This window comes from Diceros bicornis, chromosome 2 (genome assembly GCF_020826845.1).
Source record: "Diceros bicornis minor isolate mBicDic1 chromosome 2, mDicBic1.mat.cur, whole genome shotgun sequence".
NCBI classification, from domain to species: Eukaryota; Metazoa; Chordata; class Mammalia; order Perissodactyla; family Rhinocerotidae; genus Diceros; species Diceros bicornis.
In genome coordinates, this window is record NC_080741.1 from 93,359,153 (window position 1) to 93,385,320 (window position 26,168).

General features: G+C 41.4%; 1 protein-coding gene across 1 annotated transcript; it reads right to left on the reverse strand.

Annotated features, from left to right (window-relative positions):
* RPN1 (ribophorin I) lies at positions 1-23,828 on the reverse strand. Its single transcript, XM_058567035.1, has 10 exons — positions 23,547-23,828; positions 20,982-21,046; positions 16,486-16,792; positions 12,583-12,792; positions 11,256-11,448; positions 7,295-7,394; positions 5,978-6,116; positions 5,619-5,738; positions 1,884-2,129; positions 1-615 (listed from the first exon to the last, which is right to left on the reverse strand). The coding sequence occupies exons 1-10, from the start codon at positions 23,811-23,813 to the stop codon at positions 433-435; spliced, it is 1,830 nt and encodes a 609-aa protein (XP_058423018.1). The 5' UTR covers positions 23,814-23,828; the 3' UTR covers positions 1-432.
* Between the last annotated feature and the right edge of the window lie 2,340 nt (positions 23,829-26,168).

Consider the following 26,168-nt stretch of genomic DNA (forward strand, 5'->3'; position numbering starts at 1 on the left):
TTCACGGTCCCTGTTTTATTTTCATTTGATCACACACACTTTAAAAAACACACACACACACACACTCGCAAAATACCCAAACATCAGGAATCAGAAAGGCATAAAACAAGGGGCTTATAGGCTGAAAGAACATCCTAGGCTTCAGAACAAAACAAAACCTTCAACTATGGAAAATTTCTTTGTTTAAAACAAAGAAGATGTTTTGTTTTTAATGGGATTTAAGACTTCTTTAAAAAAGAAATGCTTTAGGGACAAAAACAAAGCTTCTTGTGTTGCCTGAAGCCAGGCCTGGTTTCTTTTCCTTGAAGGCCTTTTGCAAAATACAGATGCCAGCATTTGCTGGCCTCCATGTTCAACATTAGCCCCCTTCCCCGGCCCCCCCGCCATCTGCAAGCGCAGCACCCTGGGCCCACTGCGGACGACAGGCAAGGGCTACAGGGCATCCAGGATGTGGTCGATCTTGGCGACCAGCTCCTGTCGCTTTCCAGAGATGAGCTTCTCATTCTCGAGGTACGTGTCCTTCTTGAGCTTGCCGGCCACTAGCCGCTCAGCTTCTACTGCTGACTTCAGTGCCAGCTCCTTGACCTGTGCGTCCAGTTTCTGCATTTCACTCACCTGGCCGAAACAAGAGCAGGGCATGGTTTGAGTGATCCTCCCACCCTCATTCAGCAGGGCCCACCCCCTCCCATGCCTACAGATCCCGGAGCTACAAGGGCAGAGGGGCTGGCTGTGGGGCGGGCACAGGCCTCGCTTCACATGCCCACTCCACCTCATACAAACCCTGTTCCTTCAAGCTCTGACCCTTGTGAGCAAGTCCTTTCACCATCCCTGGGACTCAGCTGTGAAAATACATGAAATCACCCAGCGTGGCACCAGGCACACAGCTGGTACTCGATGGATGTTCATTCTCTTCCCTTCAGCTTGCCAAATTTGGTCCAGGGATTCAGTTAGGCAAAAGACCAATGGCAGGGGTTTGGCAGCAGGACTGAACAACTTCCCTGTTATCACCAACTGGGTGTCAGGCTGAGGACTTTTGCAGTCACATCCATTCAACATTCAACAAATATTTAGTGAGCCATAGTGCTAGGCTCGACTCTAGGTTTGGGAAAACAGCAGTCAAGACAGATTAGGCATCCTGCGCTCAAGAAGCTGACAGATTATCATAAATACTTAAGCACATGAATCAAGTTTCAGGAAGTGGTAGGTGCTATGAAGAAAACAGCACATGGTAAAGGAGAGGGAGTGCTGGGGAGTGCCACATGGACCGGGTGGTCAGGGATTCTGAGAGGCACCTCTAGGGGGGTTCTCATCCTCATTGACAGGTAACAAAAACTCATTTACACGGCATGTCCCAGGCACGGTTCTCAGCACTTTATATGCACTAACTCATTTCACACTCACAACCACTGTGAGGTAAGTACAAATAGCAACCCCAACTACCGATGAGGAAACTGAGGCACAGAAGTTAGGTAACTTGCCCAGGTTTACAAAGTCTCAATCAGAGCCTGGATTCAAACCCATGATTCTAAGTCTAGGTTCTTCCTACCACAGCATGAGCAGTCTGGAGCCTTGTCCAGTTTGGCCTCTGGGAAAGGAAGCAGCTGCTTTCCACACCAGCCATGTGGACAGACAGTGCTCTAGAGGCTGGCAGAGCTTTCTCCAAACACAGCTTGCAACTAAGACCCCAAAATTTCTTGTTCCACCACAAGGGTTGGCACCATGCGACAAGTCTACAACTGGGTGCGGCCTCAGCCCACATGGCAGCAGTGAGCAAAGGCTGCCTGGTGTCTGACCCAGGCAGAGCAGATGCGTGATAGCTACAGTCCCCAGAAGGGGGGCAAGGAGGGCAGCAGGCCAAGTACTCAGTGACAGCAGACACTTACTTTGTCACACAGGTCAGAGCCCTCTGTCTTCAGCCTGGACTGCAGCAATGCAATCTCACTTGTCAAGGCCTTGTGTTCGGTCTCCAGACTCTTCTTGCTGCTGTTGAGGGTAGACACGTCCCGGGACTGCTTGTACCTATTGATGGTCTCATCAAAGTGACGATAGAGACCTATTCTTTTGTTGACCAGGGTCAAGACCTGCTCTGTGATGCAGGCCACCTTCATCCTGGCTTCCGCGGCTGGATCCTGGGGAGAGACACCATCGGTGACAACATCTAGGCTTGAGCCCTCTGTGACCTTCACCTCCCAAAGAGCACCCACCATCAGCTGTGCAAACAAGAAAAGCTGTCTTCTTGGAAAGTCAGAGAATCAGACCCTTGCTGACACGGAATCTGGACCAGGTTCAGCAAAGGGCAGGACTTAGGGACATGAAGATACAGCAGACATTTGAAGTTAAACTTCAAAGTTCGGCGCGGCAGACAGATGGATATGAAAAAGGATACTAACACCAGAGCGCACCGTGAAAGGGATAGGTGAGGTGCTAAGGAAAGAGAAATCTCAGCTCAGGGAAGGCTTCCAGAACGTTTATTATGTCTCTTTCCTCCTTATAACCTTTAAGAGTTTCCCAGGGCCTAAAGGATAAAGCCCAAACTCCTTATCCTGCCATTCACGGCACATCAGATGAGGCCCCACATGCTTTCCAGAAACATTTCTCACCATGTGCCTACTTCCAAAGTCATAACTTGGCAGCTCAAAGGCTGACTCTGGTCTGAGACAGTTCATTTGGCCCACAATTAGTATTTTTCTCAATAAATTATCCAAGCTTTAAAATACAGAGATGACTACACAGGAAAACTGGCTGAATAAACTATGACCCATCCATACAGTGGAGTAAACTGCAGCTATAAAAACAAACAAACAAGGAACATCTCTATGTACTGATACAAGTGATTTTCAGGATATATTTACTAAGTGAAAAAAAAAAGGACAAGAAATATATACTATTGCTACCTTTTGTGTAAGAAAGAAGAGGAAATAAGAATTAAAGTATCTGCTTATTTTTGCAAAATAAATCAGAAAGCCATCCAGGGACTGATGAGATTCGTTACCTGCAAGGCAGGGTGAGAAAGGATGGAGGAAATGGCACTGTTTTCGAGTTCTGAATTTAGAGCCTCGTTAATGATTTACAAATTCATAACCAAAATTAGATAGTAACAATGATGGAGGGGGAAACTAGAATAAAATTCAAACAGGAATAAATGAATCTAACTATATTCCAAATGAGTAACATAGGAAAAAAGTAAGAACTAAGCCAACTACCTTCAGAACACAGGTTTTGACAATATATTCTCAGTCTAAAGACAAAAACAAATGCAAACAAATCTTGGTAGGTTTGGTGTTTGTAGTGGTATGAGTATAACGATTCTGAAACTATTTTTTGTGTTTACAGAACTCAGCAAATAAATAAATATATTGATGTTGTTGGGATCCAGGAGAGAAGGAAAAACGACAGAATGAGGGAAAACAGGCAAGAGCCCTGTGATGGCAGACTGGAATTAAACACATAAGTATTAATTCATATTTTAAATACCACATATATTTCTCTCCTAGCTCTGTCTGCTCAAAGGGCCTAGAAGCAGTGATACTCCAAAAGTAACAATTATACCTCGGTCACAGATAAGGGTCTCCAGGTACCATTCTGTACTAAAAGGAACCAGGACTCCTTGGAGAAGATACAAGATGTGCCTGAAATGTGTTGTTGTACCTGAAAATAAGTGCTCAAGGGGCCAGCCCAGTGGTGTAGTGGTTAAGTTCATGCACTTCACTTTGGTGGCCCAGGGTTCACAGGTTCAGATCCTGGGCACGGACTTACGCACTGCTCATCAAGCCATGCTGTGGCGGCATCCCACGTACAAAACCAAGGAAGATGGGTACAGATGTTAGCTCAGAGCTAATCTTCTTCAGCAAAAAGAGGAGGATTGGCAATGGATGTTAGCTCAGAGCTAGTCTTCCTCACAAAAAAAAATAAATAAAAAATAAAAATAAAAAGATTAAAAAAATTTAAAAGAAAAAGTATCTCAGAACTTAAAAAAAAAAAAGTGCTCAAAAAAATGATGGAGACGTGAAAAAGACACCGTCAATCTGGGACAATTTATGCACCAAAATAAATAGCACCAGTGGACAGTAATCCATGGAATAAAATACAAACCCATGAATCCAAACAAATAATCAACCAACCAACAAGAACTGCTGCTTCTTACAGTAGAATGCCAACCAATAATGTAAAGGGAATCATAGTTTTTTAACCATCATACTGTACAAATTCAGACAAGAAAGAACGATAAATGTTACAACTAACGGGTGAATGTATATGAGGATATTTATATAGCCTCAAACAGATTATTTATTAATTGCAAAGAGAAAAACAGTAACTTTAAAGTCAAGAAACCAGGGAGACACCAACTTTGCCACGTCAGGAAAGTTAACATCACCAATACCGGGACTGACTGACATCAGGTGCCCCCTGTGACGCACTGCAGACACAGCATCACTTTATAGTGTTCTTGCCAAAAATACACAATCTGAATTTAATCAAGAAGAAACATATGATAAATCTAAGTTAAGGTGCATTCTACAAAACTGGTCTCTACACTTCAAGTATGTCAAGGTCATTAAGACAAAGAAAGGTTGAGGAACTGTCCCAGACTAAAGGAAGCTAAGGAAATACGACAACTAAATGCAAATGCATGATCTTCAACTGGATTCTGGAGTATGAAAAATAATTGCTATAAAAGTTATCATTGGGACAGTCAGCAAAATTGGAACAGGGACTGTATGTTGGTTAATAGCAACGTTACATTTGCTGAATTTGATCATTATATTGTGGCTATGTGAGAGAATACCCTTGTTCTCAGGGGGCACACATACTTAAACATTCAAGGGCAAAGGGGCATAATGTCTCCAACTTACTCTCAAATGGTTCAGGAAAAATAATTATATATATATATACACTACATATATAGAGAGAGAGACCAAAAGTTAACTGCTAACTCTAGGTGAAAAGTATAGAAGAATTACTTTATACTTGCAAAGTTTCTATAAATGTGGAATTACTTTAAAACAAAATTAAAAAAAAAATCAATTAAAAAGCAACTTTTATAGCTTAAAAAATGGAGATATTTTACAATAAAACCTACACTCAGCCCTTCTGTAGGACAAGGTTAGCTAGCAGCTGCCCCAGCTGCACCACCGAACCCCGGGGCAGCCTCACTGCTCTGTGGAACCAGCTGGACCAATGTCTTTGCTCATATGTACCCTATGCTACCTATAGGGCCCACTGAAGCCCTCCCTGCTGTCCCACAAACCATTCCCTCTGGCTGAATGCCCTTCTCCACGTTTTCTACCTGTCACCTCCTCAGGGAAGCCTTTTCCGGCCCCCAGGTCTCACCACCAAAAGCACACACTGTGCTTGCCGCCCTCTGTTTGCACACTACTCGCTCACCAGCAGCAACCTGCCTCCCTTCCATCACGTGCTCCATGATCACAGCAACAAAAACAAGGACTCTTTAGGGTAAGGATTAACGGAGGCCACAGGCAGCAGAGTCTTCTGGGCAACAGGGTTCTGCCTTGGGCTTGTGAGGATGGTGAAGTAAAGCTTCACCGTAAAGCTAGTGAAACACATTACCGAGGGTGCAGAACTAAATGACAAGAGAAAGAAGAAAACCAAGAGAGTACCTTTGTGATGGAAAAGTCCAGCCTGACGTAGATGATGACGGTGAAGAACAAGATGTAAAAAGCAGCCACCACCAGCAGGGGCTCCTGCAGCATGAGCACCTTATTGAACGTGTAGTGGACCTGGGGGAAAACCAGGAAGACGGGCTTTGACAGGTCCGCATGGACTCAGAAACCTGGGGGCAAAAGAAGGGGCCTCACCAGGCCTACAATCATCCAGACTGCCCCACCCCACCCCACCCTCAGAGGCAACTGAGCTCAAACCACTCCAGCCCAAGAAGGGAAAGATGGACAGTCTTTGGTCTCCAGCATCCATTCTCTGGGGAGGCAGGCACAGAAGGCAGAGTAGTGGAGCCACATACCACGATGTCCTGAATGTGCTGTTCTACCAGATTTTTCTTGTAGGCAACAATCACAGGGCGGCCAAATGTGTCCAGGTAGGTGTAGTGCAGCTCATCTGGGGCCCGGCTGATTTCATAGGGACTGTCAACCTGGATGTTCCTGCAGGCAGATGGCAATGAAATACAGCCTCAGACAAACTGCACTGGCCAACTAGGTTTATTTAGGGTTGGAGAATTCCAAGGCTCGGGGGGCCTTTCAGAGGCACGAGGTTCACACTCCACTCTGCTCCCTTTCTGGCACCAGGAAACACCCAACCTCCTGAGACAACTAATCCACTGCCAGAAAGCCCTGAGTATTAGACCACTCTTCTTCTGCAGCAACGACTATCTCCCTGCATCCTGCACTCGCAAGTGTTCACCAGTACTGACCTACGCCTTGGAGTCACACAGCCACACAGTTCTCCTCTTGTGCATTCTACCCAACGAGAACCTCTCAGGGACTTGAAGAGGCCCCTCAGGAGTTACTCCAAAAGTTCTGTCTCCTCATGTGACTGAGGATTTTTTAGAGTATAGTGGACACGTCCCGTTTCTATCCGCCCAGACCCATTCTCCCTTCTTCTGGTAAACAGCACACTCCAGTTTTGCTTAGAGGAACTACCCCTCTACCATGGAATGTCCTCCATAGGAAGAATAATCAAGTTGCCTCTCCTTCTAGTGATCAGAGTGGGCATGTGACCCAAGAGAGGCCAAGTAGATGCTTCCCTTTAAAGTGAACCTAGAGCAGAGTGACACCAAGACTGCACTGTTCATTTGTCACTTGTGCCAAAGGCAGGTGTCCCATCAGTTTCTGCCAACTGGACTCCTAGAGATGCTCTGGCTCTGTCCTTTCAGAAGCCTACTTCTTCAACTTATGCTGTCATTTTATGAGAGATCCCTTGCCCTTCCAAACTCGTTCCTTTCTGCTTAAATTGGCCAAAGACAGCTCCTACTGTTTGTAACTACGGAACCCTAATATGCCATCTGAGACCCCCCTCCCTTTCTGAACCTAGCCTGATGAGTACAGGATAAAACAGTGCCATTGCTCCATTATTCTTCCTCTTTCTACTAACAGAATACAAGGGCTACCTGGCTGCCCTGACTTTGCATTCTTTCCTGTTACAGATCATCCCATCAGATTCAGGCCATCACTCTGGCTGCAGCCAGATCCCTACAGGATTCTCAGTCAAAGCTATGTATTGAGGACGTACTCTGTGCCCCTAGAACATAGCTTCTCCTTGAGGGACCAAGAGGGCACCATCAGACAACCGGGAAGCACTGGAAAGGAACAGTCACACTCACTTGGCCCCTTCAGGCAAGATGATCTTCACCGTCAGAGAATCTATCACTTGCTCATCAAACACATGGTCCACAAACCTCATCTTCAGTGCATACTGGTCACCTGAAGGATCAACCAAACACACGCAGCAATGTGAAAAACTGAGAAAATGGGACAGGAGCTAGCAGGAAGTACAGGGGCATGAATGATCTCATCTCGTGCAGAGAGGAATAAAGAGATGCTACCTGAAGTTAACGGACGAAGAGACTGGAAGACAGAAGTGGTGGTAGCAGCATTGTTTTTCGGTCTTCCCCAATTTCCACATAAAGACACAGCAATTAGATAATAAAACCAAAAACCCATGGACCATACTTACAACAAAACTAGGTAACAAGACATTTCCACAAACCCCAAAAACAAGGGGTGGGGAGCATAAAACACCAACACCACAAGACCTGCAATTAGGATCTGTGAAGAAGCAAGCAGAGGGAAGCAACAGGACAACTGACAGATCTGAAAACAGAAGACCCCCAGAAGACAATAGTGTTCACTAGAGAGTGTGGCAGGCCAAGTGAAGAGCAGCTAAAACTTAGGAGCCCTACCCCTGGCACAGCATGAGTAAAATGGGCCCACAGAAGATCTGTGAGTCTAAAGCAATCTAGAACTGCTGAGAACTTTGAAGAGCCCATCAGAGCTCCCCTTCCAGGACAGCATCCCACACTGAGGAAGCACTACTGGAGTAGAATCAAAAACAAGCATAACAGGGACAACGGAGCTACAGGAGACCAGAGCCAGGGAAAGCTCAGAAAGCAAGCCACCATGTTTTTTAATACCACACTAAAACAACAGAGAACTGGGCAGTTACAATGCCTCCTCCTAAAAGTTCACACTGAAAATAAGCAACAGAAAAGCATAAGGCTGCCCCTCACTCTTAGAATAAGTTATATTTCAAAAAGTTATAAAAAAGAGAACATTCCTATAGAAAACAAAAGCATGCCAGAAAGACATGCTCACAAAACCAACCAAAACTGTTCCTACTATTTCAAAACAAGCTAAAGATATGAAAACAACACAAGTCACGAAAGAGCGATATAAACCAGAACTACAGAAATTCAGCAAAGTGATGGAACTCAGGAAAAAATTTAGAAATAAAAGAAAAAATCATTTTACAAATGAGGGCTAAGCTAGAAGGAAAATGAGTGAATAAACACAACAGATAATGCCTTATGATAAACAGAAGGTGGAAAGAAAAGTTTTAAATGAAGAAACGATTCAAGAGAAAGTGCCAAATACTGAAAACAGGCAAAGACTCAACATGGAAATAATAGGAGTCCCCAAAGGAGAAAACTTTCAAAAAGGTTTGAAACTCTCAGTTGAAAGAGTATAATGCATACCCAAGAATAGCAACCACTGCCAAGACATGCTCTACTAAAAGTATTAGACTTTAACGAAAGAATTCCTTTCAGCATCTAGATAAAAAGAACAAGTGACTTACAAGGGGGAAAATCAGGTTATCATCAGACTTTGACAGGAACACTTGATGCCAAAAATGAAAAAAAACAAAATGAAGTAACATAGTTACGATATTCAAGGAAAGATGTGTAAGCCAAGAATCTTATATTCAACAAAACTGACTTATAAGCACAAAAGGCACAACCTGTTATCAACATATAAGAACTCATTCCCACAAGCCCTTCCTACGCAATCTACTAGAGAACGAGCTTCAGATAATCAAAATGACTAGAGATATCAATCAATGTAAAGACTGATGGTGAGCATTAAATATATAGTTACCTGTAGAACTAAGACTAAAGTCAAAAGGGAGAAAGTATACTATGTAATGGCTATTTGTACTGACAATATATATACAGTACACCAAAAAAATGGGGTAGAATGGGGAAAGGGCATGCAAAAAAAAAAACAAAAATTTTAATTCTTTTCAGTAATCGTATTGGAAGTGGTAGTATGAACATTTTTATTCCGAGACCATTGTGTATTAGGTGTGGGACAAAACAAACGACTAATTGTAGAATATTCTAATTCTGTCATCTCCTGTGTCCTTCAGAACCAGGATTCTCAATATGGAACTAAATACAGATATAATATAGAAGCAAAATGCCTATAGGTCATACTATTAAGTAACTGTAAAAATTTAAATTTTTTACATATAGTATATAATATATACCTAGCTGTTAACTGAAAAGGCCTAGAAATTGACCAACCTAAGAGCAATGAGCATTCCTAGTTCTCAGATTATGGTCTTAAAACACCTTTTTACACAGGAAGAAACTAGGGCTTCAGGGAGAAATGACTGATTACAGTTTTGAGATAGAAAATACACAAATTGAGCCAGGAATGTCTTTTCATAAGGGAGCAAGAAAACTAAAAGAGACTGCTAGGGTCATATCCAAAAGATTCAAGAACTTAACTTGAAGAGGTACCCACAGGCTAAAGATGGGAGAATTTGAGCATCAATTAGGATAATCATTGCAAAAGAATGAAATCCATAAAATGTTTAAACCTATAAGTATATAATAATTTTTTTAAACCCTAATTGGTTATCTAATAAACAAAATGGAAAGAATCAAGTATTTATCCTGCCTTTCCTACATGAGATGCAATAGTGGGAAACCAAAGAGTAGATAAGGGAGAGTGTCTCCTTATAAATTCCACCTAATAAATGAAAAAGAAATGCTAGAATTAGATCAGCAACTTGCAGTCCCCAGTCATGTACTAGAATCAAGGCACTGAGCACCACAAAAGGAAACACCAGACACTAGTTACTGCATGCCTTTTAATGAAAGAACACTTGAATCTTGCTCAAGGGATCAAACCTGAGTCTGATCAAGCCTCCAGGGACAGACGTCAAGTTGCAAGAAATACACAAGACAGAGGAATATGCTGGATTGCACTTTGAGTAAACAGTCAGCAAAATCCAGACTGTAAGTTACACTACAAGTTGGCTCAAGTTCTTCAACAGATAAATTGTAAGGAAAACAGATAGAGAAGGAAACCACAGATTAATAGAGACTGATAAGACAAACTGAATTTTTTGAAAAGGGCAAAACTAGAGTATCTAGAGGTGTACACTTGGGTGATAAAACCATGAAGAAATTCAAGAAGTGGTTACCAAAAGTCAGGTTAGTGATTACTATTGCGGGGAAGGAAGAGGTAGATGCAAGGCCTTTTGAGTGACCAGCAAACTTCAATTTCTTGACCTGAGTGGTGGTTACGAGATGTTCCTCTTATAATAATTTACCGAGCGAGGGCCAGCCCAGTGGCATAGCGGTTAAGTTCACATGCTTCACTTCGGCAGCCCGGGGTTTGCCAGTTCAGATCCTGGGCACGGACCTGCATAGCGCTCATCAAGCCATGCTAAGGCCACATCCCACACAGAAGAACTAGAAAGACATACAACTAGGATATACAACTATGTACTGGGGCTTTGGGGAGAAAAAAAGGAAAAAAGAGGAAGATTGGCAACAGATGTTAGCCCAGGGCCAATCTTTCCAAAAAAAAAAAAAAAAAATGTACGGAGCTATATATTTGTTTTGTTTGGTTTTCTGTACTTTATCTTGTATTAAAAAGGTTTAAAAAAAAAAGATCAAGAAAATATGGCAAAATGTTTATAATCATTAGCTCTGGGTACTTGTGTAAAAGTGCTCATTACTCCTCTGAATTTTTTTAAATTTTCAAATACCTCAAATTAAAAGAATTTAAGCAGTTCCATCTCAACTGAACTGGAGGTAAGAAGGAGTTTTACTGTACCGTTTGAATTGATCACCACATGCATGTATTACTTTTACAATAGTAATTTGCACCCACCCATGAAAAGTTGTTCCTGATATCCCAGCCTTCCTAAGAATGACAAGAGAATACTCTCTCACTATCTAGAAGGACTGGCAATTGTCAAAAAAACAACTAAGGAAATTAAAGAAAAAGATGGTCTCTCTCTTTTCTATTCCCTTACTATTGAAGACTGACCCAAATTATAGAGGTACTCATAGCTTGGGAGGTTGTAGCCAACAATGTAGTGGGTCTTCCACCCTCCAAAAAGAGGGAAGCGAGGCCGAATTTCCATCTCTACGGAGTCATCCAAAATAAGGAGGTGGCTGGTGGAAACATTGCCAATCTCATCCCGGTAATAAACATCCTGGGCAGCAGCAGGGAGGATGGTCTGCAAGAGAGTGGACAAACCCTTCTAAAGATTCCAGAAACCTATTCAGTGGGAATACTCCTAAATACAAAAAAAGACTTTCTGCACCAAGATCTTCATCACAGTACTACTCAATTAAAATAGTCCCCAAACTGTAAACAACCTAAAAAATGTCTAACTTTCCCCTCAAGGCTTTAAAATTTCTAGATATCTCACCTATTTCTCAATCAAGGTTGGTAAGTAGCCAAATCTTCAAACAGTAAACAATAAAGAGAATCATAAATACATTTGCAAATCCCAAAGACAATACAAATGTAAAAATAATTTGTAAATTATTTTACAGGAGGGAAACTGAAGATGGAAGAAACCACATCAAATTACTAGGCGGTAGGTAGAGTTAAGGAAGGGGTTTCCCCACATAATATTCTTGTTTTGTTTTTTGTGAGGAGGACTAGTCCTGAGCTAACATCCGATGCCAATCCTCCTCTTTTTTGCTGAGGAAGATTGGCCCTGGGCTAACATCCGTGCCCATCTTCCTCCACTTTATATGGGACGCTGCCACAGCATGGCTTAACCAGCGGTGTGTCAGCGTGCGCCTGGGATCCGAACCTGTGAACCCCGGGCCACTGAAGTGGACTGCGTGCACTTAACTGCCGCGCCACCGGGCTGGCCCACCCCACCTAATATTCTTTATCGTATCTGCCAAATCTGTAAGCATATTTTGACAATCGGGGAGAAAACGTTAATACCTTTGTTCATACAGTAAACCCTTCTGGAATATGTAAATGCATGAAAATGCTTATGATATTTCATTTATAAGATAAAAAGACATAAAAGCGTATATGAAATATATCAAATGTTTTTTAAAAATAGCATTACAAAAAAAGAAAATATATAAAATGTCAGCAATACTAGCATCTGGATGGTGGTATTATGTTTTTCTTTTTTCTATTAGTCAAATTTTCTTTAAAAAACATGGCCTACTTATATAAATGGGGGCTTTTCAAGATTCCTTCTGTTGGTTCTAAGCCTGTTACTCAACCACTCAAACACCAACCAATCACAAACTGTCCATATTTAGCTACTTTCAAAAGCAAAAAGGCAGATATGATCAAGTCATAGTTTCTCCCAATGTCCAAGTTGAACAGTCCATACCTTAAAAGAACGGATGGAGGATATTCCACTGTCTGGCTGTCTCTGGTAATCATAGCGCGAAAAAGGCCCCTTCAGCACAGCCCCCGTGTGTTTCAAGTCCACGTTTTCTTCCACAGCAATATTACCCCAGTGAGAGACCTCGATGACTCGTGTCATGCTAGTGATAGTCAGGAAGGGGCTGTTGTTCTCATAATGTACTTTAAAAGTATCCTGGAGAGGAAGGAAACAAGTAGTTCAAAGTTTTAGGGACTGAAGACTCAACACTAGTTTAAATCAAATTGACCTGAGACAATCTATACATCAGCAACAGAATGGTCACATTACGATGTATCTAATGTATGCAACATTTTAAAATGACACTTACTAAGAATTTTTAGTGACATATGGAAATAAATATTCATGATATACAGTCATGCACCACATAATGCCATTTTGGTCAACACCAAACTGCGCATACAATGTTGGTCCCGTAAGATTAGTACCATTTAGCTTAGGTGTGCAGTAGGCTATACCACCTAGGTTTGTGTAAGTATACTCTATGATGTTCGCACAACAATGAAATCAGCTAACAAAAAAAAAGTGTCTTTCAGAACATATCCCCATCGTTAAGTGACGCATGATTGTATTATTAATTGGAAAAATAGGATATACAAAATTGTCTTAAATTCCAACATAAATATCATTTGTTTTTGTTTTGTGTTTTTTTTTTTAATTTTATTTATTTATTTATTTATTCCCCCAAAGCCCCAGTAGATAGTTGTATGTCATAGCTGCACATCCTTCTAGTTGCTGTATGTGGGACGCGGCCTCAGCATGGCTGGAGAAGCGGTGCGTCGGGGCGCGGCCGGGGTTCCGAACCCGGGCCGCCAGCAGCAGAGCATGCACACTTAACCGCTAAGCCACGGGGCCGGCCCTCATTTGTTTTAAAAACAAAAACTTCTGTAGTCTACTTACTATCTTACAGCAACCATGTGAGAAAAAGAAAAAAAAAAAAACCTGAAATGAAATACATGAGAATCAACACTGATAGCAGAATTATAGATTATTTCTACTTTTTCCCTGAAGTTTCTATTTTCCAAATTTCTACAATAAGCTTTTTAAGTTGCTTTTTAAAATAATTTTATAGCTTTAAAATAAAATAAAATATTAAATTGTAAATAAAGAAAAACTCTGACTGGCAAATATATATACGATCTAATGAAGACATGATCTCTAACCAATGAGCTAGCAAATAACTTCAAAACTGAGGGTGATACATAGCATGAGTGGATTTTTCTAACCAGGAGGACTTATCTGGAAAAGTTCACAGAAGACAGACTTTTTTAGCTAACATTTATAGAGCTAATACGTAAGTATGTCAGGCACTCTTTTATGAGCTCTAAATAAGTTCACTATCTCATTTAATCCTCAAAACAACACGATGAAGTACATACCACTTATCCCTCCATTTTACAAATAAAGGAACCTGAGGCCTAGCAGTTTTCACTAACGTGTTCAAGGTCATAAATCTAAGTGGCAATACTAGGCCTTCAACTGTGTAGAAGTTCTGGCTCCACACTTCTACATAGTAAGTACTGCCTCTCTGTGGGCTCCAAGAAAACTAAAGGGGACACCTTCAGCAATGTCTCCACTTCTTTGCCAATTTTACCACTGAGATTAGTAATAAAAAATCTTTCTGGTCATTAAGTAATTAAAGTGCCTTCTACGAATACACATCTAGAACCCTACAGAAATAGAATCTAAAAGGACAAAAGAACCAGAAAAATACCCTTCTTCCCAAAAAGTCTGTGAAAAGGACAAGACAAAGTATATTTTGTTAATTCTTATAGCTCTTGCTATTTTATTCACTCACTTTATGACTAGATTTCTTGAAGTTCAACTTCATTCATAATCGTATTTGATAGCATTTAATGCCAATACTGGCAAAGGTGTAGTCAAATGGGCAGTTTCCTATTGCTGGGCCATAATAAATGGGCTAAATCTTTTGAAAAGCCATTTGGCAATACATAGTAAAAGATTTTAAAATGTTCATATGCTTTGATTTGAAAACCTTTACTTCAGAAAATCTATCCTGAGAATATATAAAAAGTTACATGCAAAAAGATGAACATTATAGTGTTAAATAGAAAAAAAGCTAACTGTCCAACAACAGGAAACTCGGCAAATAAGCTGTAGGACATCAAATCATGGGATCTTAAACGGCCATTAAAAATGGTTGACAAAGGTAATGTAAAATGTTTAGAGAATATTCTAAGTGGTAAAAATGTTACTTTACACATAATATGATCTCTACATTAAAAAGCCCCTATGCTCAGAAAGAAATGACTCAGGTACTAAAATGTCAAAAGTGGATGTGAACTGCTGTCAAATTTCCCTCTGTATTTGCCAAATAATCTCTCATGAGCATTTTATTAATTTAAAATGAAAGAGGAAGGTCCAAAATCAAAATTATTCAAATTTTAAAAGCCTATGTAGGAGATAACCAAATCTCTATCCCAACATGAACTCAGTTTTAAGTAAGGAAAAGAAACAGACATGCAGTTAGAGGAAACACAACTCTGAGAGCAGCCAATCCACTAGCTCTACAGAGGCGCATGACCCTGGGGCGCTCTGCACCACATGGCAACTACACCAGGAGACACAGAGGACTCTCTTGCTCCCCTAAAACCCACGGTGCCACAGTATACACAGGGTGATACTTTTTCAGAAATGGGAGAATATGAATACATTTACTACAAATCTGCATATACTTATAGAAAGAAACATTAGAAAGATAAACCAAAAACTAATGTAAATGGTCACCAAGGGAAGAGAGGGAAGGGAGAAGTGGAAGAAAGAATTCTCTGAATATACCTTGTTACATAATTTTGACTATGGAATGTTCATTTTAATTGAAAAAATTCAATCAAAAAAAAAAAAAATTCTAGGGGCTGGCCCAGTGGCGTAGCAGTTAAGTTCATGCGCTCCACTTCGGCAGCCTGGGGTTCACGGGTTTAGATCCCGGGCGTGGACTGACACACCACTTGTCAAGCCACGCTGCAGCGGCGTCCCATACAAAGTAGAGGAAGATGGGCATGGATGTTAGCCCAGGGCCAATCTTCCTTACACACACACACAAAAAAAAAAAACTTAAAGTTGAAAACAACCCAAAATGAACAGCCCTAACTATATGTCGAACTGACATTTGAGAGACAGAAAAAACAATTATTTCAAGTGACATTAGAACAAACTATTTTGACTGTACATCCTTAGTGATACATGTTCTGAACATGTAGAAATGCAAAGAAATCATACATGTCTTAAATATCCATATTTTTTAGACATGGTAGGATGATTACATGATTCGTAAGATTTTCTTAAAATATTACAACAACAAAAAAAAGAATAGCTGAAGCAAGTGTGCTAGTATCTTGATAACCACTGAATCTAAGTGATGGGTGTATGGGAGTTCATTATACTATTCTCCATAATTTTGTATATGTTTGAAATTGTCCCTCATAAAATCTTTTTTAAATATTAATTGCTCCCTCTACCTTTAAGGCCCAGCCCCGAGGCTCAGCAAAGTAGCCAGCTTTACACCCCCAGCAGCTACCCCAGCCACACCAGACAGCACACCACACGTTTACCCATCTCCAGGCCTTCATCCCTCTTATTGCCTCTGCCCAGGATGCCTTGTTTCCTTCTCTCCTAACTCCCTCTCCAACTCTCCAAATATACTCTCTATCTGTACTCCCAAAATGAGAAAGGTGACCTCCATGGACTCTTTTCACAGAAGGTTAAAAAACTGGGGGATGATCTTGGATTTCCACCTACCCAACATCATCCAAGCCTATCAACTAGTAGTCACTCTAGAAGACACTCTCTGAAGCAGACAGGGATGGGCTGGATTCCACATGAGCCTACCTGACTAAAGGCAGGGGCATCTCTGAAAGGTCCATAATCCAGCAGGTCCTCAGAGCGTGTGGGGTTCCCCAACTTGGTATAGCTCTCTACATTTCGGGAGGCAAGCTTCACACGCATTGTCTGTGTCTTCGTTGGATAGGGAGAGTAGAAATAATGGTTCCCCTCAAACACCACAAACTGTTTCTCTGACTGGGTGATCTGGGTTGGATACGGCTGAAGCACATGGGTATAGACTGTTTCCACAATGACTGAAATCTTGGCCCCAGGATCCAGGGCAACTGGGAGCTTGACCATGAAGAATCTCCCACTGGAGGAAGAACGAGGCAAAAGAATTAAAAGAGATTAAAGAAACTGAAAACAGAGCTAGCAGATCAAAGTCATAGCAAAATTTTGCACCCAAGATGAAAGTAGTTACCTTTCAGAGATCACCTTTAACCTATTAATTTAAGCCTTTTAAGACAAGTATCTGGATGCTTATCTCAAGGTTGTTTATAATCATAAAAGAGTATAAAACCACTTAAATGTCCAAGAATAGGATAACAGTTAAAAACACTCCAGTAGAGAGCTACACAATGAAATACTGGCAGGCACTAAAAAAGATGCTTGCATCTATCTATCTATAAATAAAATACTTCCATGTACAATGTGAATAACAGAAATCAGTTTAAAATTACACAGCATGATTCCATTTAAAAATATATACATATCAAATGTATGTAAAGAAAGTATTTCAATGAACGTTCCACACAATGTTAATGTTAATCAGGGTAGGAGGATAAGCTTCATTTTGTTGTTTTTTCCAATTTGCTTTATGATGAGCCTATATAACTCTCACAATCAGAAAAAAAATAAAGCTACTAGCATTTTAAAGAAAAAGAGATGGCCTGGAAACTACTAAAATTCAGGGAGTACTAACTCAAAACTGAATCTGAGTTTTTTTAAGCCAGGAGACCAATTTTTGTTAGACCCAGAAACCATTAGTGGAAAACTGAAGGCATTTTAACATGTTTCCATGGTACTTTTCCTCAAAGGTTAGAACACAGCACACTTTTGCATGAACACTTTCCTGATAGAGACCTTACAGAACCCCAAACTTAAATGTCTTCATCAGCCACCTTTATACTTCGTATCACTACTATGAAGTACCTACTCAAAAATATAATAAGCCCTACAACTTCTCCAGGGACAGTCTTAACCAATTCTTGGCTTCAACTTCCAAGTCTGCTTCTCATCCCATTCTGTCCTGAGCTCTAAACTCAAAATCTCAGATGTTCACTAGACAACTCCACTGACCAACCCACAGGCATTTCAACATATCCAATGTCCAATATTATTCATGATCCCCAATTTCCTATCTCTATTAATACTGCTACCATCTAACCAACTCTACACTAGAAAGCTCAGGTATTTTCTGATGCCTCACACTGTACCATCCCCTATCTGGTTTATCTTGCCTTGAATGTCTCTCAAATTCATCCCTTTCTGGCTTTCCATTGCCCCCTCCTCAACTCAAACCATTATCTCTTGCCTACAGTATTGCATCTCTTCCTAATTAATCTCCTAATCTCTCTCTCTCTCCAGCCCATCAACACAATCTGATGGTGTCACTCTCATCTTAATTTTCATGTTAAATGTTCCCAATATAATTCAATCTTGCTTTGATGATTCAGGAGACACTTTAGAACCATTCAGTGCTCCAGGGTCATCATTATGAACATCAATTCTTATTGAAATGCAGAAGCACCAGCTAATGAAGGTTTCTGATTGATAAAAGGCTGGACAGACAACACAGAGGTGACTATACTGGTATCTAAGAAACAAATTTTTTTTCTATAGCTCTTTTCCTGCTCAACCTATTGGGAGATTTCATGAAGGACCTAGTTTTGTTGGGTACAGAATAACTAAAGCAATTATTCATTTACTCAAACATTTATTGAGAATTCAGTATGCATCAGTTTCTGTGGCAGGAAGCAGTAATAAAGACAAATGTGTGTAATGTGTGCACTCATAGCTAGAAATAAATATAGTATGTTGTTAAAAAAAGGTTTTAAATGTTCCCAACTGACTACAGGGTAAAGTCTACACTCCTAAGAATGGTATACAAAACACTCCTTAAACTGACCTCAGCCCTCCTTATACCATCTCCACCTTCCTCTGAACTCCAGCCACCCTGAAGGCCCAGTTAACTAAACATTCCATGAAATGTCAAACCTCTGTATCTTTACAGATGTCTCTGCCTGGAATGCTGCTTCTCATTTGTTAGCCCTCTTTGTGATTATGTCAAAACTTACTGAGTACTATATAGCAGGTTCTGTTCTAAGTACATTGTATGTATTAATTTAGGGTATCTTAACCATGATGCCCTAAAGGTAGACACTATTCCTTCACTGAGGAGGAAACTGAGGGGCAGTTTCCCAAGGACAGATGACCAGCAAGTAGTAACAGAGAAAGAATTCAAACCCAGGCAGTAAAGCTGCAAAGACCACACTCATAACAACTATGCCATCCCGCCTCTCCAAGAGATGTGCTGCAGGTGGTGAGCCAGAGCCAGGAAACACAGAGGGGGTCTTCAAACAGCCTCAGTGCGAGAGGAGTCTCTTAAATATTTACCAAGGGGGAGGGATTTTAATAGCAACTTATTTAAGGCTAACTCTCAGATCTGACATCCTCAGGGCTGGTGAGATGCCCATTTCATGCACTCTGAGGCTACAATAGAAAAATTAAGATAATCATCATGTATTACAATTTAGCTCCTCAAACGATAACGTTTTTGTACATGAAATCAAAGCAACTACAGGAGGATTAAGCATAACAAAGACAACTATGAAGACCACACAGAAAACAGAAAATGTTTTATGTGGAAAAAAAGATTAAAAAGTAGAATCACACAGTAATTGAAACTATGTAAAATATACCTGCAAGTGGACATGGTCTAGAACAAAAACTTATAAGCTGTCATGTTAGGGTTGTGGGATAAATGACTTGCTTAATGCTGCTGTTAAGCTTTGTCTAGACGGATTAATAAATTTAAATATGATCCCATTTATACTCATTCATAAAATTATGTATGTGCAAGCATATGCATAAAGAAAACAATAGAGTTGTTTTAATATTACATTCTTATTATTTTTAAAAAATTCAAAATGAATGAGAAAAAGCTTTTAAAACTCTGCCAAGCAGAGAGACCCCATTTAACATTTTCTGAATCATATGAGGACTGAGTTGTAATCCATAATGGTTTGCTGGTCAAGAACCAAAGTTTTTATTTCTTCCTATGACAGACCACAGCATAAGCTAAAGCAGGGTTTTTTTTTTTTTTACCTTAGCACTATTGACTATTTGGGAGTGGAAATTCTTTGTTGGGAGGGGGTACCTGTCTTGTACATTGTAGGATGTTTTAGCAGCATCCCTGGCCTCTATTCACTAGATGTCAGTAGGACCTCCACAGCTGTTAACAACTAAAATGTCTCCAGACATTGCCACATGTACCAGGAGAAAGGAGAGTGTGGCAAAAGTAAAAATCACTGAGCTAAAAACATCTCTTCTTCCCACATCCTTCACTGAACAAATATTTCAGTGCCTAATACACAGCATGGAAAATACTGATTAATTGTTGAAGCTGGGTTCTTTATGCAATTCATCCTGCTTTTTAAGTGTATTTGAAAAATATCCTTAATAAAGTGTCTTAGGGCCGGCCCCGTGACTTGGCGGTTAAGTGCGCGCGCTCCGCTGCTGGCGGCCCGGGTTCGGACCCGGGCGCGCACCGACGCGCTGCTTCTCTGGCCATGCTGAGGCCACGTCCCACATGCAGCAACTAGAAGGATGTCCAACTGTGACATACAACTATCTACTGGGGCTTTGGGGGAAAAGATAAATAAATAAAATTATAAAAAAAATAAATAAATAAAGTGTCTTAAAGTAAATAATAAGTGCCAGGTCCCATGCTAGGTGCTGAGGTTAAAGCAGAGAATAAGGCAAGTCCAACCCCAGCCTTCACAGAGCTCAGTCTACCTCCTGCAAAAAAGTATCACTTTCAGTGCCCTGAAGTGTTGAAAAGGGGTGAGGTAAGCGGAGGGAGAGCTGTCCGCCCCTTGGAAACAGGATGATAGCCAACCATAAACAGGAAGATATGTGCTGAGGCAAACAGCTTCAAGTTCTCACATACTGGTTCCCCATCTACTGGTTGGGGATCCCTATCCATAAACACATTTAGGGAGACTTGATCTGGTATGGAAAATAACTACTTTCTTGTTGTAAAACAAACTCCATGGTTAGGGGAATCCAATTTCAGCATCAGTTATCAGAAAAGACATCATAAATGGATCTAGAATACATTACAGCCTGTTGCTTGCTACCACACACTACATTAATTGAAACAGCTCTACTATACCAAGCACTTCCTAAGCAACTCTCCAAGCTTACCATTTCAACCCTGATAGGATAATCTATAATAAGAAGAAACAAGATGTAGATATTCTGACTGTTTGTTAGCTTACCTTTTACCCTTCATTTTGGTTTCTCGTACTTCCAGATTGTTCTCTTCCTCATCTTCTCCCTTCACCTATAAAAAGACAAAGAGGTTATTGTTTTTTATGTCTTTTGACCTCTAAATTTTGAGTCAACAATTAACCAGCTGCCTCAGAATGTCCACATTAAAGTATTCAAACTACCAGAACCTTTTAAAGACTGAATTCTGGTTTCAGTAACAATTTTTTTTCATCTGAAACACAAGATCATTGTCAAAGACTTATTTTTGCACTGAATAAGCTATATAATAAGCTCTATAAATACATAACATTCTTCTGAATGATCAAATACACACATACAAATAAAAACTACACTTCCAAATATAAAGGCCTGAAAGGCTTATTTTTGGATGCTTTCTCCTTCAGTTACACTCAAATACAGATATGCATACAGAATAAAGAGCAGTATTTATTGTTGTAGTACAAACATCTCGTGCATGACCAAAACTGTTTTAACTTGCACAAAGGAAGACAACAGTGGCAAAAGTCCTTGGGAAGGAGCCAGTGGCCACTGCTTGGCATGCTCCTTTATTCTTATCCTTCACTGCAACAGGATGTGTAACCAGGAAAAGGATGTTAACTCCAACAAGCTGCAGGGCCTTTCTGAGAAAGAGTAGGCACTCACATCATGAGACTGTGGAGCAGACTGTAAGGAAAAAACTTATACGCACACCACTGATCTCTTTGCCAACCCAATCTCCACTAAAAGAAAAAACAATTAAGACTATCTTTTAGAACTGAAGCACTGATTCCCCGTAGGGTACACAAAGCTATGATGAAGAAGCCATTTTTAATATTTCAAAAAGCCTAAAAGTAATCATGAAACCATCCTCAGTAAAGTTATTGAGGCTAACAAAAATAAAAACTGTCATTACTTGACTGGAATATTACCATAATGGGAACATTCTAGTACACTCGTGCTTATCACTGTTCAGTTACATGTTGATTTGTCTTAATAAGAAATATTCATTATTACTTAACAAAAGATTAGAAAAACAAAATATTTCAAATATAGGATCCATATGAGACGAGAAATAATAAGATGGGTCCTTGGTAGTAAGAAGACGAGGAACAACTGGCTCCTCGTCAATAATCACCATGGTCCATCCTTTCCATCAATTCCTAAAATTCTACAAATAGGATTGAAAGTGATCCGCTGAAAAACTTTCTAGCAACCTCACCAAAGTTTCCAAGTTAACTGTTAGAAGGCTACAGCTCAAAGGGTTGTTCCCAGGGTTAAATGAGAATGTACCTTAAAATACCTACAATACATGACACCAAGTAGATTTTCAATTAAAAAAACAGTACAGTAACGCAGCTTGTAAGCATTCTCCAGCTTGATGGCAGCAGAGTTAGCTTCTGTTGTGGTCCTGTTATACTGTGGCAACCTCATTAAATCAGCACTAGCTTTTACAAAAGAATGGGATTTAACATTCAAAGGTGACAGCACAAATTTAAATGACGTTTTAATCCATCTTTCCACAAACCTTTGAGCAAAACTGAGCATTCCGTCATGGACAAGACATGAAAGAGAACAGGAGTCATTTCAGAAGTATAATCTCCATAAACCCAGCTTTACAGCTCCAGATTCGGTCAGAAAAAAAGATGCGCTTAAAAGAAATATGACACTGTAATGACTGTTCTCCTCTTAACAAATAACTGGGTAATCACTTAATGGATGTTGTTTAATGAATACAGTAATAAAAAGCAAAACTCTATATATGTATATTCCCTCTATTCCCAAAGCCAACATTTTCTCTCCTTCAGAGCTGTAACGCCTGGATAAACAAACGTACAAGCCATATACTGCTGAAGCTAAGAAGAACTAGTAGGGCGAAGGAAAAAACTGGACTTCAACTTTCTGTATCTGTAAAGGGGTTGTATTATTTGTATGATTTTTAAAACTAATTTTAAGAAGAGGAATAAAATTTTAAAAAGCGTTCATTAGTAACCTGAACAGGTGTGTTATATTAACAAGGGTTTCAAATGATTACAAACTTGAAAACACCGAACCTGCTACATTTGTGATTGTACTGGATGATACCTAGAAAGAAGCACCTACAAAGGACCGCATACTGAACTAAAGGAATGAAATTCATTTTAACTCATTTATTCGTCCTCCAGTCGGGCGACTGCGTTACGTCGTGGGAAACGAAGGGAAAGTGTGAGGCACGCTGACACCCCGCTAGGCCCTTCGCTGAGGCTATTATCCTCGTCTTATGGGGGCGAGCAGGTGCGCTCGGCCCAAGGTCACCGGCGCGGGGCCGGGACAGCAGCCCAGGAAGGCTCGCCCAGATGCGCGCTGGGCCGCGGCTGCGAGCAGCTGCCCACGTGGGCGGCGGCCCGCGCGCCAGCGGGCTTATGCTGACGTGGCCGCGGAGAGCCGCCGCCCCCGGCCTCCTCCGCCCGCCCCACCGCGCCCCCACCTCCCCCGGACCCCCGCCGCCCCGGGCTCCACACTTCCTCGTGGGCTGAGAGGGCGCGGCGCGGGGTCGGCACAGGCGCTCCCGGCGGCAGAGGCCCGCCCGCGCTCACCTGCACGCTGAGGTGCGCCAGCCGGGCCTCGAGCTCGGGCTCCAGGGCCAGCAGGAAGGAGACGGCGCGGGACGCGGAGCCGCCGCCCGGGTGCGCCAGGACCACTTCGGCTGTCACCTTGGCCAAGTGGCTGCTGAGATCCACCGTGCGCTTCACGTCCTCGTTGACCAACGGCGGTGCCTCCGGGGCGGCGCCGCCTGGCGCCGGGGCCCAGGCCCCGAGCAACAGGAGCAGGAGCAGGAGCAGACGGACGGCGGGCGCCTCCATGACCGGACCGAGCTAAGTCGCACACCGCGCCTGAGCGCCGCCGCCGCCCCGCCTCCGGCCACGGCGTGGCCGCTCATTGGGCCCAGGCTGGCGCCACAAGATGGCGGCGCCCAGGGAGGAAGGACCCCGTCTCCAAGGAAACGGGCGGCCATAGGACGCCTGACGGCACGCTTCTACATTTATCTAATTCTTGCAGGGACTACGGTAGTTTTCCCTTATCATGGTTTCCCTCTGCGTTTTCAGTTACTCACGGTCAACTGCCGTCTGAAAATATTACATGGAAAATACCTGAAGTAAACAATTCATAAGTTTTAAATTGCCCACCGTTCTGAATTGCGTGGTGAACTCGCACTCTGTCCAGTTTCGTCCCACCTCAGCCGTGAGACATTCCTTTGTCCACGCTGTATAGGCTATCCGCCCCTTAGTCACTTAGTAGCCCTCTGTGTTATCAGATCGACTATGGCGGTATGGCAGTGCTTGTGTTCAAGGAACCTTCTCTTTACTTAAGAATGGCCCCCCAACGCAAGAGTAGTGATGCTGGCAATTCGGATATGCCAAAGAGAAGCTGTAAAGTGCTTCCTTTAAGTGAGAGGGTGAAAGTTCTGGACTTAATTAGGAAAGGAAAAAAATCGTATGCTGAGGTTGCTAAAATCTATGGTAAGAACGAATCTTCTATCCGTGAAATTGTGAAGAAGGAAAAAGAAATTCGTGCTAGTTTTGCTGTTGCCCCTCAGACTGCAAAAGTTACAGCCACAGTGCGTGATAAATGCTTAGTTAAGATGGAGAAGGCAATACATTTGTGGGTGGAAGATATGAACAGAAAATGTGTTCCGATTGATGGCAACATGTTGTGCCAGAAAGCAATGAGCCTATAGGAAGACTTCAGCAAGGAATCCCCTAAAATAGTGACGCTAAGCCATTTACTGCAAGTAAGGGATGGTTACACAGATTCAGGAGTAGGTTTGGACTGAAAAATATAAAAATTACTGGAGAGGCTGTGTCTGGGGATGAAGAAGCTGCTGCCACATTTCCGGCAGAGTTGAAGAAATTGATTAAGGGGAAAAGATACCATCCAAAGCAAGTCTTCAATTGCGATGAAACCCAGCTCTTCTGGAAGAAGATGCCCAATAGAACTTACATTCATAAAAGTGCAAAGGATACATGCTTGGAGACATGCCCAGACATGCTTGAAGAAGTGGAAGAACATATTGAAGGCCATCAAGAAGTGTTAACAAATGAGAAATTGGAAGAAATTGTTGAGTCATCTACCAGAGGAAAAGAAAGATGAAGAAGAAACTGAAGCAGAACCAGCAATGTGGACATTACGGAAATTTGCTGAAGTGTTTCAAATTGCGCAGACATTAAAGGACAAAATTATGGAATACGATCCTCAGATAGGACGCAGCATTAAAGTCACCTGTATGATCACTGAAGGATTACAACCTCTGCAGCAACTCTTTGATGAGTTAAAGAGAAAGAGACAACAACTTCTGATTACAACGTTCTTCCAAAAGGTTTCGACAAAAAAAACTTCAACTATCATGGATCAACCACCTACATCTTGTGCTCCTGACATCCAACCATCAACATCATCATGGGCTTGATGATCATCCTTCTGACGTATCATCAGAAGTTCAATAGTAGCTTAACACTACGTCACAATGCGTATGTCATTCACCTCACCTCATCTCATGCACATAGGCATTGTATCATCTCACATCATCACAAAAAGGGTGAGTACAGTACAATATTTTGAGAGACCACATTCACATAACTTTTATTATAGTATATTGCTATAATTGTTCTATTTTATTACAGTCATGCATCGCTTAACGATGGGATACATTCTAAGAAATGCTTCATTAAGTGATTTCATCATTGTACAAACATCATGGTATGTACTTACACAAATCAAGATGGTATAGCCTACTACATACCTAGGCTATATGGTACTAATCTTATGGGACCACCATCAGAAATGCAGCTCGTCATTGATCAGAATGTCATTATGCAGCACATGACTGTATTAGTTATTGTTGTTAATCTCTGTGTGCCTAATTTATAAATTAAACTTTATCATAGGTATATATGTATAGGAAAAAACATAGTGTATATAGGGTTCCCTACTACCTGAGGTTTCAGGCATTCACTGGGGGTCTTGGAACATGTACCCTGCAGATCTGCAGTTTGGCTTTCCATGGGTTCAGTTACCCACAGTCAACTGCAGTCTGAAAATATTACATGGAAAATTCCAGAAATAAACAATTCATAAGTTTTAAATCGCCTGCCGTTCTGAGTAGCGTGTTGAAATCTCACACCATCCTGCTCCGTCCTGCCTAACACGTGAATCATTCC